Below are 16,596 nucleotides of genomic sequence, written 5' to 3'. Positions count from 1 at the left end.
GTTTATTCTCATAAAACTCCCACTTTACAACTTCCTTCATTTACTTTATTATCATAGAATTACAGTTTTTTTTTTTCCATTTTTGCTGTTTTTTCTTTTTACCAACTATTTCAACTTTCTTCTTCTAAATGTTCCTTATTTACTTTATTTCCATAATAGTTTGACTTTAGTCTTGTAACATTATAACTTTTCCCCCCAACCTAATTTTCCAAAATATACAACCTTGTAAGTTGTCTTGTTTGTTTCTCATTATATTACTAAAATGAAGTTATTTTTCATTATAATATTACTTGAAAATTATGACTTTTTTTGTTATATTTTGACTTTATTCTTGTAAAATTATTGCAGATTTTTCTTTATTATTATTATATTTTTGGAATGTGCTGCTGGTCAATAAAAAAAAACAGCCGTGGGGCAGAATGCACCTCTGGTCATCCCTGTTCTAGTATTGGCGCTGATACTAAGATGGTTCGTTGGGTGCCAGTCTGTTGTGATCCAGAAGAGGGTTCTTCTGCATCAGCACATAGCTAACTCTTTTGCGTTGGTTCCAGGTGGTTGCCAGAGACGACGACCAAGGCGCCAACGGTCAGCTAAGCTACATGCTCAGCGGCGGCAATGACGAGGGCGCTTTCAGCTTGTCGTCCAGCGGTCAGCTGAGTCTGACTCAGACTCTGGACCGCGAGGCTCAAGGGAAGTACGTCCTGCTGATCACAGCCACCGACTCGGGTAAGGCGGAATTTGGACCTTCTCAGCTATGAGAGCTGGCGTGGTTTGTCTCGGAATGCATGCAGTATCGCATTTCAGGGCAGATGATTGATGATTCATCGGCGCAGTTTATCATGCGTGATCTGGTTCATCTGGTTAGCGCCATCCCGGCATGGTTTTATTTGCAAACCATACGAGAAAACCAAACCGAACACGTTGAAATGTCGACAGATATTTATATTGTATGGTGTGCACGCTGCTTGTTTGGTGTGGCCCGTCAACCTACACATTGTGGCGTTTTTAGCTTGCAAACCAGCGTGTTCTTTACGACCTAAAAGTCCATGGAGCAGCTTGGCCTGGATGGCATCTCGGGTTTGTTTGGATACGGCGCTAGGGCTTGTTTGAGTCGGATAAAAGCTTAACTTGTTATTGCTTGGAGGGCAGCTAATGTGCAGTTGAATGAGTACATGCATATCCCCGTTGCAGCCAAATCACATGGTGTCCCAGCTAAGTATATGTTTCCACCCCCACCCCCACCCCCGGCGTAGTTGTCATGATCTATGGGTGGTTCTGCATCATTCCTGGACGTGGGCTGCATTTTGGACAACGCAGAGACGATGGTGAGAATTTCTGCTGTTGAGATTTGCATTGGACACTTGAATGAGGTCCAGATGACCGCCTGAAAAGGAGCAATAAATGTTTGGTTTCCGATCAAAGGCATCACTCAGGCTCTTGATGGACAGTTTTTGGGGGTCTTTTGAGCCGCATTGGGATGAATGTGACCAACATGAAAGGACTCTATTGTGAAAAGACATGATATGACATTTAAAAGAACAAAAGAAGATATTTTATTTTTAGCACTGAGAGGGTTTGGTTTCAGCTATGTTCTTTTCAGTTAGTTAAACCCATTATATATATATATATATATATATATACATTTGTGTGTGTATTGTTTGTTAGTAATTTGTTAATTTTTTATTTTTCATATTTTATTTATTTATTATTATTATTGGATATTTATTTCTTATTATTTTATGATTATTTCTTATTTTTAACTATTAAAAAATGATGCTAAATAATACTAAACACTAAATAATACAAAAAAAATGGAGACTAATTAAAAACAATAATACAGTCAACTTTAATGAAAAAAATGCTAAATACGAAAACAATATTAAATAATACTAAAAATAATAATCAGAAACACTACTAAAAATTACACTATTAGACTATTATAGTCTCAATTTTCTTGCAAGTGTCAAAAATAAGTTAAACTCTGTTAATGTTAAGAAGTAAAAACAATAATTCAGTCAACTTTAATGATTATGGAACATAAAAGTCATTTGTATTGCATATGTGCCTCGTAAATCTTATTTTCTTAATACTATAAAAAATAATAACACATGCTAATACTAAACACCAATACTAAATTAATACAAAAAATAAGAATAAAAAATAATACAAAAAATCAATTATCTTACAAGTGTAAAAATAAGTTCACCTCTGTTAATATTAAGAAGTAAAAACAATAACAAAGTCAATTTTAATGATGGAAGATAATTTGCGTCGCTAATGCGTCAATCTCATTTTTTAAGATCCTCATCTTAAAAGTGCAAAAACAAGTTAAGCACTTTTAACTCATTCAATCCCAGTCATTTTTCAAAAGACAACACCTTCAGTCCCGGACGTTTTGACTGACTTTTCAAGGCACACAGAATATTGTGTTCTATGGCTACATAAACATGGAACCTACCAAAAGAAAGATTAGAATCCCGTTTTTCATCAGAAAAAATGTTTTTTTCTACCTTTTTTCGTTCTTTAGTAATCAGCAGTAGAACATAGGTACGTTTCAGGAAAATATCAGTTCCCGACTAAAATGGAGAAAACAGCTTTTTGCGAAAAGATACATTTCAAGCATACCTTTCACTTTGACACTTTTTGTGTGTATTTTATTTATTTTTCTGCACGGCCATTGTTGGAGGTCTGCGTCTCTCCAGAGTTTCTTCATGTTATATTTAGACCTTCCTGCTTCACATTCTGCACAGAAGTTTTGTGCCACATGGACAGAGCTGCCTGAGCAGTGAACATACTAATTTAGGATTGGACGGCTTTTTCGCACTGTTCACATGGAGTCCATATTTAGCACCCTTCACGCCGCTTCCAAAATATTTTGACAAGACATTTCAGTACATTGTCGGTAAGAGGCAGCGAGGAGGATTGGGGTTAGAATATCCAAATATCAAAAACCCCATAATCAAGCCAACCCAGTCCAAATTATCCGGCAGTGTTTTTCTCACATTTTTGAGGCCTGGGCCGAGACGGCCGAGGAAATGCTTCTCCCAGGCACGATCTGGCAGCGCAGGGCTGAAAGGTAGACTGCAGACTTGGAAGACGTGTCTGCAGCCGAGCGCGGCCCGTGGACGACCGCAGGCGCTTCCTTTGACATTTCAAAGCCCGCCTTTATCTTTCCCCAACGGTCGCATCCTCGCCCCAAAGTCAGAAAAAGAGTGGCAGACTGTCCGAGCAGTTATTAGTGCTGACCTTTGAAGAAATGGACGCTTTCTTCCTGCACTACGAGTCCGATATTTCAAGGCTGTTGTGCCAATTTCAGGTTGTGACGCGGGAAAACAACACAAGTGACTTGTGGTACAAATGGCAAAAAACCCTAGTAGTTGACACGGCCATAAAAATGTCTTACTACGGTTGACGTTCTCCGGTTTTGGATCAACATTTGCAATAAAATTATTGACACAAATGGAATCGGAGTCTCTAAACTCCAATAGGAGGTTGCCTACAGGAGCCAATTTGACAAGAGCCAATCATGAGCTATGAAAAAACTCACAATGAGCTTGTCAACCCATTGGAAATCACTGGATGTCATTACTCAATATAACGGTCTGACTGATGGTATCATCTTACAAAGAACGCTCAACTCATTACACAGAAACTTAACACTCAAAAGGTATACATAATACCAATAATATAAATATTCAAACATGTACCAAAACGAGTTTAAAAAAAAGGTTTCCCATAAGGCATTTTGTCCAACCAAACATTTCATTGGACAAGCAGGATATAGGGAGCCCAGAGCCCAGAGGGAGGCTGATGTCAATGCAGTGCCCCAATGAATATGTTGCTCAGACGCAATGCATTATGGAATAAATTTTAAAAAGTTGTTTTTTTTTCATTTTAAACTCGTATAGGTACATGTTGGTATATAGCTCACGTATCGCTTTTGAGTGTTAAGTTGCTGTGTGATGAGTTTAGTGTTCGCTGTAAGATGACACAGTGATTCAGGCTGTTATATTGTTATACTGTTATATATAATGACCACTTGCAATTTCCAGTGGCTTGACAAGCTTGTTGTGAGTGCACTGATAGCTTGTGATTGGCTCCGGCCAAAGAAAGAGCTACCATTTCCTCACCGACTCGAGGGTGACAGTAATAGTTCTGAAGTAAAGGAGATGTCACAAGATTAGAATTTAGCCATAAATTAGCCACACCGCTGTATAAGCCGCAGGATTTTTTGGGGGAAAATTAGGTTGGGGGAACAAATTATAATATTATTGGAATAAAGTCATAATATTACGAGAAGAAAATTTATGAAGATTATTTTAGAAGAAAGTTGAAATACTTGGAAAATTAAAAAAAACAACAGCAAAAATGGAAAAAAAGATTAAGTTAATTATGACATTTTTGCAGAGCTGCTGGAAATGTAAATTTCTCTTGGAGATCAGTTAAGTATCTATCTATTAAATGCTATTAAAAGACGGCTGTAGTTTGTTTAAATTTGTTTTATCTATTGGTGCATTTAAGTGTGCATACATGCACATGCATGTAGTTTTTGCTTTTGTCTGTGCTTTTTAGACAGATTGTCAGGATGTGTGCGTGTGCTGAGAGTGTCCTGAGGGCACAATGACATGCATTTCACCGCATTGTCTCCCATTTATTAAAGACAAGGCCTAGTAAATCCTGTGCATATTTAAAATTTCATGTATTGACATCCCTCGGCAGCACTTCCTCAGTATTTGTATTACATTTTGCTCGTCGGCTAATTATTTGGGGTTCTCTTTGGGGCTCTTCAAACCCTCGACTCTGTCTAACTCCTTATGCTTGTGACTTTTATGTAGAAAGACAAAAACACGACCGCTAACTAACAGCACAATAGCATGAATTGGCCTCTTCAGCCATTAGTGGGCGAGCTAAATGTTAGCTATTTAATCAGCCACTAATTACGTTGTACTAGAAGAAACAGGGGCAGTAAAATAAACCAACACCACTCAAACTTATCCAAGAACAAGTCAGCATTATAATCCTCATGGAAGATTGTTTTTAAAACGTAAAAATTCCATCTTTTTGTTAGTAGCCTGTAAGCTGGCTAGCACTGCCGCTAGTTCACTGCTCTTCAAACCGTCGGGCAACACGACAAGTTTTTTCTAATCAGATGTTCTCTGTGGCCACATCTTGTTAAGCGTTCTACTGTTTTTATGTAAACAGCTTTGGGCAGGGTGAAGTGCTTGAAATAAAAGGTGGATTGCGTGCTCGCTGCACATTTTATGATGTTTTCTCTCTCCAGGCGAGCACGTCATGCTCCTACTATGCTAATTTTATTGTTACTGTTTGTGACTTTTCCACTGATGACTTTTGAATGCGATCCAGAAGTTGTATTTTTGCTTTATTTGTGTGTTTTGAGTTGTGTTGGAAACAGGGTGTAACACTCGGGTGCTACTGTGCTATGAAATGCTAAATAGACTGCGGTCTTCTACTCGTGACGCATTGCACACAAAAGGGTGGCAATTTGTCAAAACACACACCCCGACTGTGTTGCCTGTGCTGTCATTTTTCTGACAAATACACCACATGGTGGCGCTGCTATTAACCCCCAAAGTTTGACTCCGTAAGTTTCATACAGCCCTACAAAACACCCACTTTAACTTTTGGGTGTTTAACTAAATCACCATGGAATTTGGTACACACCTTTCGGGGACTGACACGCACATGTGTGTCATATTTGAGCAAGTTTAGTTAAAAAACATGTCTGCCATCAAGCCAAACATCTTTGCAGGGTCACTGGCGGGACTTAGCAAGTAATTGTCCCTAAGTCATTGGCCATTTGTCTAATGATTATGAACATTTGATGATATCTGTATTATATGTATGCTAGCATGTCTTACAAAGCAGTTTGACCACAACCCATAGGGACCGCCACAGATGTCATTTACACTATGAGGTGTCCTCATGACACAGTTCAGTTCATACTGATGTCCATGTATCCGCCAAGAACTGGTCAGGTTGTCTGAGAAGACGTTTTGCCTCTCATCCAAGCAGACTTCATCAGTTCATGCTCAAAGACTAGATAGAACTCAGCTGTCCTATCTAGTCTGATGCTCAAAGATAAGACTAGCTTCATGAGTTCAGTCTGACTTGATAGGACTATCAAGTCTTTGAGCATGAACTGATGAAGCCTGAGCTGTCCTATCTAGTCTTTGAGCATTAACTGATGATGCCATTATTGTTTAGTCTTTGTGCATAAACAGATGAAGTCCAAACTGTCCTATCCAGAATTTGACATGAACCCATGAAGCCAGTCTGACTAGATAGGACTGAGCTGTCTTCTGCAGTCGTTGAGCATGACTTGATAAAGCCAGTCCTTGCTTCTCTTTGAGCATAAACTGATAAAGCTTGATGGAGCCTGAGCTGTCCTATCTCACATGAGCATTAACTGATGAAGTCATTCTTATCTAGTCTTTGTGCATGAACTGATAAATACCAAGGTGCCCTACCAAGTCTTTGAGCATTAATTGGTAAATCCTATCCAATCTAGTCTTTCAGCATGAACTGATGAAGCCCAATGAAGCCTGAGCTATCCTAGCTAGTATTTGTGGATTAATTTATAAAGCCATTCTTATCTAGTCTTTGAGCACAAACTGATTAAGACTGAGATGTCCTATCGAGTTTTTGAGTGTGAACCGATGAAGCCAGTCTCACTAGATAGGACTGAGCATGAATCGATGAAGCCAATCTTATCTAGTCTTTGAGCCAGGACTGATGAAGACTGAGCTGTCCTTTCTTGTCTTAGAGCATGAACTGATGAAGCCTGCTCGGATGAGAGGTGAAACGTCTTCTGCGATTGATTAATTGCCCTGAGACTATAATGACCCGCATGAACGAGAATATTCACAGGATTTCAGCAAAAACATTTGCAAGGATTGATGTAAAAATTAAATACTTTTCTTTTCAAATTTACAGTGATGGATGCTGCTCACTGTAAATATTTATTCCACCCAAATGTTTAGCGGATACAGAGAGCTTGTGAGAATGCTTGTGTTTACTCTGTGCTGTTTGGCAAACACTGTGTGTGTTGCTTTGGACTGGGATGGGGGCGGGGTGGTCACATTAAAAGAAGCTTTGTCGCAAAGCAACAGGTTCTCAGAGGCAGAAAAATGTCAATTTTCCCTCGTTGGTAGCCAGTTCTCTTCCCCTCCTGGCTCATTTTATTTACGCTGCCCCTTAAGAGCACAATGGCGGCGCAGTCCATAAAGCGTAATTAACCGTTTAGCCTTAAGCTCCGAGCCCACAGATGGACTGTCTCATGAATTCACACAAGCATCCATCTCTGGTTTTAATGAATCCGGTTGTTTGAACATGTCAGCCTTTACTGTGTGTGGAGAAAACATCAGTCAGCCACATATTGAAGGCAGAGATTATCTCTCGTGCCAGCATAGACACCCAAACCTCCGTCTTAGCGCAGCTTAGACTTGGCCAACTCCAAGCGGCCTTTCCCAGGAGGTGGGAGCCGCCGCTTCCTCTAAATCAACACCCCCTGCCACCCGCAGCAACGTGTGCTGTCATAGCAGCTGCAGCCATCAGAAAACAGATCGCTTAATCGCCATTAACACATGTAGTTGGACCCCCCTCCTGTTACCAGAGTTTGGCCATGGCACCTTCTTGATGGGTAATGTGATTTGTCCAATGGAAATGTACACTAATAAGGTGCTTAGACCCTGCCATATGTTTACAGCAGACAATGCTTTGGAGGCTTGAGAAGCTTATGGGGAGAACTGTCTGTGGGTCTTTAGGGTGGGAGAGGAAGCAACAGATGGTCACGAGGTCTCCTTTAGTCCCCAAAAGCTTGTTATTTTTGACACACAGGGATGTGAGTCACTCCATATGAGGTGGCTCAGATATGCTTCAGCAATTAGCGGACCAGCAGAAGTTAAACAAACAGCCTAATTGCTGTTGGATTACGTTGGGATATCAGGGCAGGGGTTTTCGTTTTGGATGTCCTAGCACAAGTGATGAAATGCAATGTGTTTTATCATAGACAAAAGTGGTTCCTCTTTGAGATGGTAGCACCTGGTCGCCTTAAGAGCGCTCAAGGAGAATAATTCATGGAAATGGGTCTGATGCTGGTCGTGGAGTTACCATATCAATGGAAACTGGGCTTCTTCTTGTTTATTGAAGACGTTTCACAGCAATATTCAAGGTGAAAAAAGTCCAGTTGCCTTTGATGCAACGTTTGTGTACCTCGCAGTATTGTGGCTTTTTAATGATCGTCTATGTCCCCAAAGTCAAACACAACCTATTCCATGACACCGGCTATTGTCCCCATAAGGTAAAACACTGCTAATGCACTAGGCCTCCTGCATGACATCATCGATAAACACGAGACCAAACACCCAGACGCTGTATTCATTATATCTGGCGATTTCAACCACTGTAACCTCAGGACTGTCCTCCCCAAATATTACCAGTATGTGAGCTTTCCCACAAGGGAAAATAACATCCTGGACCAAGTCTACTGCAACATGAAAGGTGCTTTGAAGGCTGTTCCAAGACCCCACTTTGGAAAGGCTGACCACATCTCTATATTCCTTTATCCAACGTACAGACAACTTCTCAAAAAAGCTCCCCCTGTAAGTACAGCAGTTAAAGTATGGAATGAAGAAACTGATCAAGTACTTCAGGACTGCTTTGGCTGCACAAACTGGGATGTGTTTAAAACTGCAGCGGGGAGGGAAGATTGTACTGTTGATTTGGATGAATATGCTTCTGCTGTTACTGGCTACATTAGCACATGTATAGAGACTGTTACCACCACCAAGTATTACAGAAAATACCCTAACCAAAAACAGTGGATGAACTGTGATGTAAGGGCTAAGCTACGTGCTCGTTCGACTGCATTTGTCATGGGCACCGCTGATGACTACAAAAAGGCCAGATATGACCTGAGGAGGTCCATACGGGAGGCCAAAAGACAGTACAGACAGAAGCTGGAGGGCTACTATTCCACCTCAGACCCTCGGCGCATGTGGGCGGGGCTCCAGCACATCACAGACTATCGACAGCAGAGTAGCGTAGCCACGTCCAGCCAAACCACACTTCCAGATGAGCTGAACGAGTTCTATGCCCGCTTTGACACCCAAACTTCTGATGAGCAGAGAGGGTGGCTGAACCTGGGGAGCACACAGGACGCACCTCTCATGGTGACATCAGCTGATGTGCGCAGGGTTCTAAACAAAACAAACCCACGAAAAGCAGCAGGCCCAGACAACATCTCAGGACGTGCACTTCGGGTTTGCTCATCAGAGCTAGCTGATGTGCTTGCTGACATATTTAACCTGTCGCTTGCACAAGCATCTGTACCGACCTGCTTTAAGTCCACCACCATAGTGCCCGTACCCAAGAAGAGCAACGTGACCTGCTTGAATGACTATCGCCCTATAGCACTCACTCCTATTGTTATGAAGTGCTTTGAAAGAATAGTCATGACCCACATCAAAAAGAGCATCCCGGCGGCAACTGTGGACCCTCTACAGTTTGCATATCGCCAGAACCGGTCCACGGATGATGCAGTCAACTCTGCCATCCACACAGCCCTTTCTCACCTACAGGGCCAGGACACATACGTCAGAATGCTATTTATAGACTATAGCTCCGCTTTTAATACAGTCAGCCCCCACAAACTCACAAATAAGCTCCTCACACTTGGCCTGTCTCCCTCCCTCTGTAACTGGGTGTTTAACTTTCTCACAGGCAGACCCCAGTCAGTCAGAGTCCACAACCGCACATCCAGCTCAAGAATTGTGAGCACTGGGACCCCACAGGGGTGTGTGCTGAGTCCACTCCTCTACACGCTCTTCACCTACGATTGCGTGGCCTCCCAGAACAACACCAGCATCATTAAATTTGCGGATGACACTACAGTCATCGGACTGATCACTGGTGGTGTTGAAACATCATACAGAAGAGAGGTGGCGGACCTCATAGCTTGGTGTCGTGATAACAATCTCCTTCTCAATACAGATAAGACTAAAGAGATGATCATCGACCCAAGAACAAGGGAAAAGGAGCCACATAGACCCCTGTTTATTGGTGAGACTGAGGTGGAGAGGGTGAAAACCTTCAAGTTCCTTGGCACACACATCAGCGAGGACCTCACCTGGTCTCACAACACCCAACAAATTCTGAAGAAGTCCCAAAGGAGACTGTACTTCCTGAGAAGACTGAGGAAATTTGGCATGTCCACCACAATCCTGAGTTGCTTCTACAGATGCACCATCGAAAGTGTCCTTACCGCCTCCATCACTGTTTGGTACGGTAACTGTACAACACGTGATAGGAAGGCACTCCAGCGGGTGATCAAGACCTCACAGAACATTGTTGGGGCAGCCCTCCCCTCACTGCAAGACATTTATAAATCTAGAGTCCTACGCAGAACACACAACCTCATCAAGGACAGCACACATCCACAACACTCATTATTCACACTCCTACCATCAGGCAGACGCTACAGGAGTTTGAAGTCCAGGACCACAAGGCTGGCAAACAGCTTTTACCCACAGGCCATCAGGCTTCTCAATGAAGCACTCAGACACGCCACACGCAACACACACTCATAGCACTTTATTTATTTATTTATTTATTTGTATTATTTACTTGCATTAATGTCTCTTCTGTTGTTGTTGCTTAATTTCTTGGTATTTATGTATATGTGTTTATGTTTCTTATGTTCTTATTCTTTCTTGTGTTTTTCTTTCTTTTCCTTGGGAGAATGAACAGAATAAGATTTTCATTGCATGGTATAACTGCTGTTTTACCATGCACATGACAATAAAACTCTCTTGAATCTTGAATCTTGAATCTTGAACTTGTCAGAGTTAACCACTGTATAACAAGACAAAATAAAACCAAACTAGAGCAAAACCACTGGCCCTTTGAAGACCCCTGACGGACACGTAATGGAGAGGGAACAACTGTCACCTAGTGGCGTTTTATAAGTATTGCCGCGATTAATAAGTGTGTGCGTCGACACAGCGCATTTTGATATTTGTGTCCACTTTGTCGCTTGGCGAGGGGTATGGGGTTACCATTAACTTCAGTGTTACAGGCACTGAAGTTAACTCGTGGACTCGAGTCACGCGACTTGGACCCAAAGCTACAATTTTCAATTCAATTCAATGACTTTGGGTTGACTTGACAATATTATCAAAGATTTGCAACTCGACTTGGACTCTGACATCAATGACTTGGGATTTGACTTGAATATTGATTGACTTGAAAAAATACATGAGATTTTCAGTGAGTGTGCTGGGGAAAATTTGCCCCCGTTCAGCTAACGTGACCGTTATCATGTAATTTCCAGCAAGACACCAAATTTTCCTACATGCCTTTTTGAATGCATCAGGTTTAAGAACAAACAACGAGGGTGTGGCTTACATTTCTGTGAGCACCAGACTGCTGGAGAGTGGCAGTGAATAACACCGGCATGTGTCAACATGCTACCCAGAAGAATTTAATTTGCATTCACCAATTACGAGGTCAATGTGAAGGGTTGTTTGTCTACATATTCCCTGCGATTGGCTGGCGACCAGTCCACGGTGTACCCCGCCTCTCGCCCAACGTCAGCTGGGATAGGTTCCTGCCACCCAAGGGAGGACAAACAGTATAGAAAATGAATTCAATTACAAGGTCATGGTATTTTATTTGTTAAAAACTTAACAGTGCTTATGACCTGTCAGGAAAATTTCAGCCCTATGACTTTGGATTCGAGACTCGACTTGGGCTTGTATATCTTTACTTGAGTCTTGAATTGAGTCTTGGGATTAAGGACTTGAGACTTCCTTGAGATTTGCAAAACACTGACTTTCTCTCACCTCTGTCTTATACTATTAGTGTGATATCCCCTACGTTTCTGCCACAAGCCATTAGAAAATTATCTGGGGGCTGCAAATGGCCCTCGCGTGGGATTTTGGACACCCTTTGCTCAAATTGATGATGAACATGGAATCTTCTTGCTAACATTAATTTATTCATCCATCCATTCATCTTCGTCCAACTCCTCCCGGTGGATCCTGAGGCGTTTCTAGGCCAGTTGAGAGACATAGTCTCTCTAACGTGTCTTGAGTCTTCTCTGAGGCCTGCTACAGGTCGGACGTGCCCTGAACACCTCCCCAGGGAGGCATCTTGACCAGATTCCTGAACCACATGATGTGGCTCCTCTCAATGCGGAGGAGCAGCGGTTGTACTCCGAGTTTCTCCTGGATGACAGTGTTTCTCACCTTATCTCTAAAGGAGAGCCCAGCCACCCTACGGAGAAAATTCATTTCGGGTGCTTGGCCTTTCAGTCACTACCCAAAGCTCATGACCATCGGTACATTAATTTATATAATTTATTGTATTGCTAATAGACCCTTCTATTGTTCCATTTCTGGTTGTATGCTTATCATCACACTTTACGTATCAATGTTTGATACACTCAAGTGTATTTGGTTTTTGGTGCTTGCAGAGCTAATCCTTGAAAAGCTCAATGAGATTTTCTGACGTCACATGATTTTTAAGGTGCATTTTTCCAGGAATTACAAATTATACAAATTTTGAGGTGTTTTCCACAGTAATATAAACTTACATAAATATAAATGTGCAAACATTACTTGCATCTTGGCTAATTTGCCCAATTAGATTGTGAAATTGTGTGTCGATGATGATGTGACGCTGTCCTGAACAGACGAGGAGCGTCAGGTCACTGTTTTCCTAACAGACCCCAGATTAAACCCCCTGAAATGAGATTAAGATTATGGACCGAGAGAGGTATGGTAATGTGTTGATTGATTTATCTTGTTGTGTGCGCTGGGCAATCTACAAATTAAGAGCAAAGATGACAGGAACATTTGAGTCCGTCACGCACTTCTAGCTCATGTATAAGCTCATGATGAATAATCTTTGTAGTCAGATTGCCTGGCATTCAACTCAAAGGTCATCCGATATGCTGATGATGTCACTGTTTAGCCAACGAGTCCAGGGATGGATGAAAAAATCTACAGGAGGACTTTGCATGAGTTTCCACACATGAATCAAAACTGCTCTGTTTGTTGTTATGCGCAAGTTTTCATTTTCAAACAGCGAGCCGAGAGTGTAATTTGGAGACCGCAGTAGTAATAACAATTTTAACCCGAACCATCCCTCAGTTTACAGTATATGCGCATGTCTTGTGCCTGAACCAAAGTGTTGACATGACCCCAAAGACGTGAATTATCGTGTCCGATCACTAAGACGCTTGATTGGCAATCAAATGACAAAATAACCCGCGTGGTGCTTTAGTTTGGAAATGCAAAAGCAATCTACTTGACTTGCATGGGAATTCTTTGGTCGACAGGCTTGAATTAGCGCACTGTGGCTGTCTTAAGGCCACATTAAAGTGTCGCTTTAACACAACTACTGCACAAAGAAGAGAGAACAAAGGGGGTCGGAGACAGGAATTGCCAACGGAAAAATAGTTTTGTAACCGCCGAGACAGCTGGCATTCCTGCTGCAAATTTCCAACAGCTCTCTTTCCGGGACCAAATGATGTCATTTGCCAGATTGCTTTGTGCCGGACGGACTCAGGCGGCCACGTCTCCTAACGCGCCCTCTTCCTTGGGCCGCAGCGCGCACAAGTTGGCACCTGCAGTCGTCTCGATCCATGACCACGAATCATCCCTGTGATCTGCCAGATTCCGGCACAGAGCGTTTGTTTCGTGACTATTAGCAACCGACAATTGTTAGCAACTGTGTTACGTCTGTGATGTTAGATTTATATTTCCATGTGTTTTCATAAACATTGAAGGCTATTTAACAAAAGTAAAACATTTCCATAAACACTGAAGGAAACGTGCTCTCTTCCAGTCACACCTTTTTGTGAATATTGAAGACAATTTAGCAAACATTAAAGACAATCAATAAACGTAGTACAGAATATCCACTCAGTGTTACCTACAGTATGTCATGCTATATCCGTACTATAGAACCTACTGTATTACATCTGTTGAGCGATAATTGCACCATTGTTGGTTGTATGTGTTTTATCATTTTTTGAGGGTTCAACATTTTTATTCTTTACCCTTTCTTCACCATGGGTCAATTTCAGAGACAAATGGGTTTTTCTTTCATTCTTTGTCTCTCTGGTACATAACTGTAGATGACAGTAAAGCTTCTTTGGATCTTGGATTTTGGATCTGGGACATGATGCTGCTATTTCTCATTGCTCATACCTCTTCTGCTGTGAAATAGAAGGAGGTGTAGCTTGTTTTACGTACTGTAACCTGTTTGATATCCGGGGTAATTTATCGGACACGGATTGTGTATGATTGGTACATAACTGCAGACTTGACAATAAAGGTTCTTGAATCTTGGATCCTGGCTTTTGGACTTTGGATCTTGGATGTGATTAGGCCTGTCCCGATAACAAATTTTGCTGGACTATAATTGTCCTACAAATTATTGTTGATAATCAATATTATTGACAACATTTTTTGAGACAATTTTTTCATATTTATATGTCATAATAATGTGATTACATCGTATGAAAAGCAGTAAACTTCTCAAGAGTATTAAACATTGTAATTGGAATGCCAAGCGCTTTTAAATAAAATCAATTAAACAGCATAATGAATTAAACAAACAAGAAAAACAATGAAAATAAAATGGACTCTCAGACTCTTTTAGCAAAAATTGCACTTAAATAAATCTCAAAATCATAACCAAAAACACCAAAAAATAGACCCTGTCTCTGTTAAGAAAAAACTCTCTTTCTCACTCCAATAAAAAGCACACACCAATAAATACAATGGAGCATAAAGTCGCTGTCAAAAAAACCTGCACTTTAAATAATGAACTTTGGGCATTATTCCTTAACAAAATATAGCCAACAACACTGAGAGTGTGCACCATTTTACGGTCATTTGTTTATATTTACTTAAGTAAGCGCTGACTGCTGGGACGAAGGCTTGCCTGCACCTCCAGCTGTATATTTTTTTCCCAATTGGGAAAATTGGACAGGATGGTTGTGTTTAAGGTGTGCATACAAGTTGGTCGTATTGCCCTTCTTCCTCGTCACCACTTTCGAACAAATGCAACATATCGGTCCGCCGGTGTTCATGCGCTCACGTTTTTCATTCTGTTTAAAACCAAAATATTCCCACACTGCGGCTGTGGCATTCGCCTTAGAAACCATCGCTTTTGTGCCTTTTGTGCCAAGATGCAAATAATGTTTGCACATTTATGCCATTTATGTTAGCATATGCTCGCTCACGAGGCTAACTTGCTGCTAGCACTCTGTGTATCCACTCACTGGTAGCCCCGCCTCCACGTACTGGGACAAAGAGGCCGAATGTGAGAGGCGGGTGCACTCTCTCCGTTCATTCCACTGTAGGACCAACGTGCACAGACAGATGCAGAGTGAACCCTCTCGTCATCCAGCCTGTGTGGTAAAGGAGGACGAGCCGAGGAAAACAAACATGCATGCAATGACATGAGGCCGACAAAATTCTCAACTTTTTTTTTTTATCCTTCGATTAATCAATTTACCGATTATCCTGACAGGCGTAGATGTGATGCTGCTATTTCTCACTGCTCATTCCTCTCCTGGTGTGAAATAGAAGGAAGTTAGGGTTAGTGTCTAAGGATGCTTTTTTAACCACCAAAATGTTACGTATTATACCATATTTGATAGCCCGGGTAATTCAAGAATCGGAAACGTGTCATCCATTCAGTCTTATTTATGTTGGGAATGTTTAGCGTGTCTCACCTTGACCGTACGGATGGCAGCGCCCATTAACAAACATTTGCATACGTGCCAAACTATCGGGTTCCCAGACGACTAAATCTGTCGGCCCACGCAATGTAACAGGATAGATGTGAACTATTTACACGTCGGGCAGCAGGTCCGGCGGAGACAGCTGCCAGGGGTTATGTGATATCAGACGGCTCTGAGTGGCTAAGACGGCACGTCTCGCGGCCTGGCGATGCGGCGAGAAGTGATACGCCGAGAGAGATGTGAAAAATTCCCCGTCTGATCCCGCGCCTGTCGACAACCGCGGGGTCGGCACGGGGTCAGGGCCGCACATACTCGGGGAGAGTTGGAGTGGACGTTTTAAAAGGTGGGGGCGGCTTGCTGTGTGCTTAGCGAGGATTAGCTTCAGCAACAGTGTCCCGCTGCCTCAGAGCGCCTCATGCTTGTGGTGGTGGAAGCATTTGCAGGTCAAAGGTTGCGCAAGTGCTGGCAGAGGAGGCTGTGAGTTCTCCCAAGACGGTAAACAGGTTGTGACATCACTTCCTTTGCCATGGGAGTGTGTGTTTCTAAATGGGGAAACAATGCTATCGAAACATATTCTGAGTTCAAACACGTAGCTGCAGGTTTGATCCACACCTCCATCTTCTACATTGCTTATTGTGGTCGGGCTCACTGGGGGGTGAAAAGTTGAGTTGAGTTGTGGTGAAAAGGGAGCTGAGCCGAAAGGTAGGGTGGCTGGGCTCTGCCTTAGAGGTAAGGTGAGAAGCACTGTCATCCGGGAGAAACTTGGAGTAGAACCGCTGCTCCTCCGTATTGAGAGGAGCCAGATGAGGTGGCTCGGG

At 42.1% G+C, this 16,596-nt stretch overlaps 1 protein-coding gene across 2 annotated transcripts in view; it reads left to right on the top strand.

Moving 5' to 3' along the window:
* fat4 (FAT atypical cadherin 4) overlaps positions 1-16,596 on the top strand; it is a 114,601-nt gene that overhangs the window by 74,695 nt on the left and 23,310 nt on the right. For both annotated transcript variants that reach the window (XM_054791420.1, XM_054791419.1), the window contains exon 6: positions 552-726. In XM_054791420.1, coding sequence (XP_054647395.1) covers positions 552-726 — 175 coding nt within the window. The remainder of the gene's footprint in view (positions 1-551; positions 727-16,596) is intronic.

The sequence above is a fragment of the Dunckerocampus dactyliophorus genome, chromosome 11 (genome assembly GCF_027744805.1).
Source record: "Dunckerocampus dactyliophorus isolate RoL2022-P2 chromosome 11, RoL_Ddac_1.1, whole genome shotgun sequence".
Taxonomy (NCBI): Eukaryota; Metazoa; Chordata; class Actinopteri; order Syngnathiformes; family Syngnathidae; genus Dunckerocampus; species Dunckerocampus dactyliophorus.
This window is presented reverse-complemented; position numbering and strand designations above follow the sequence as displayed.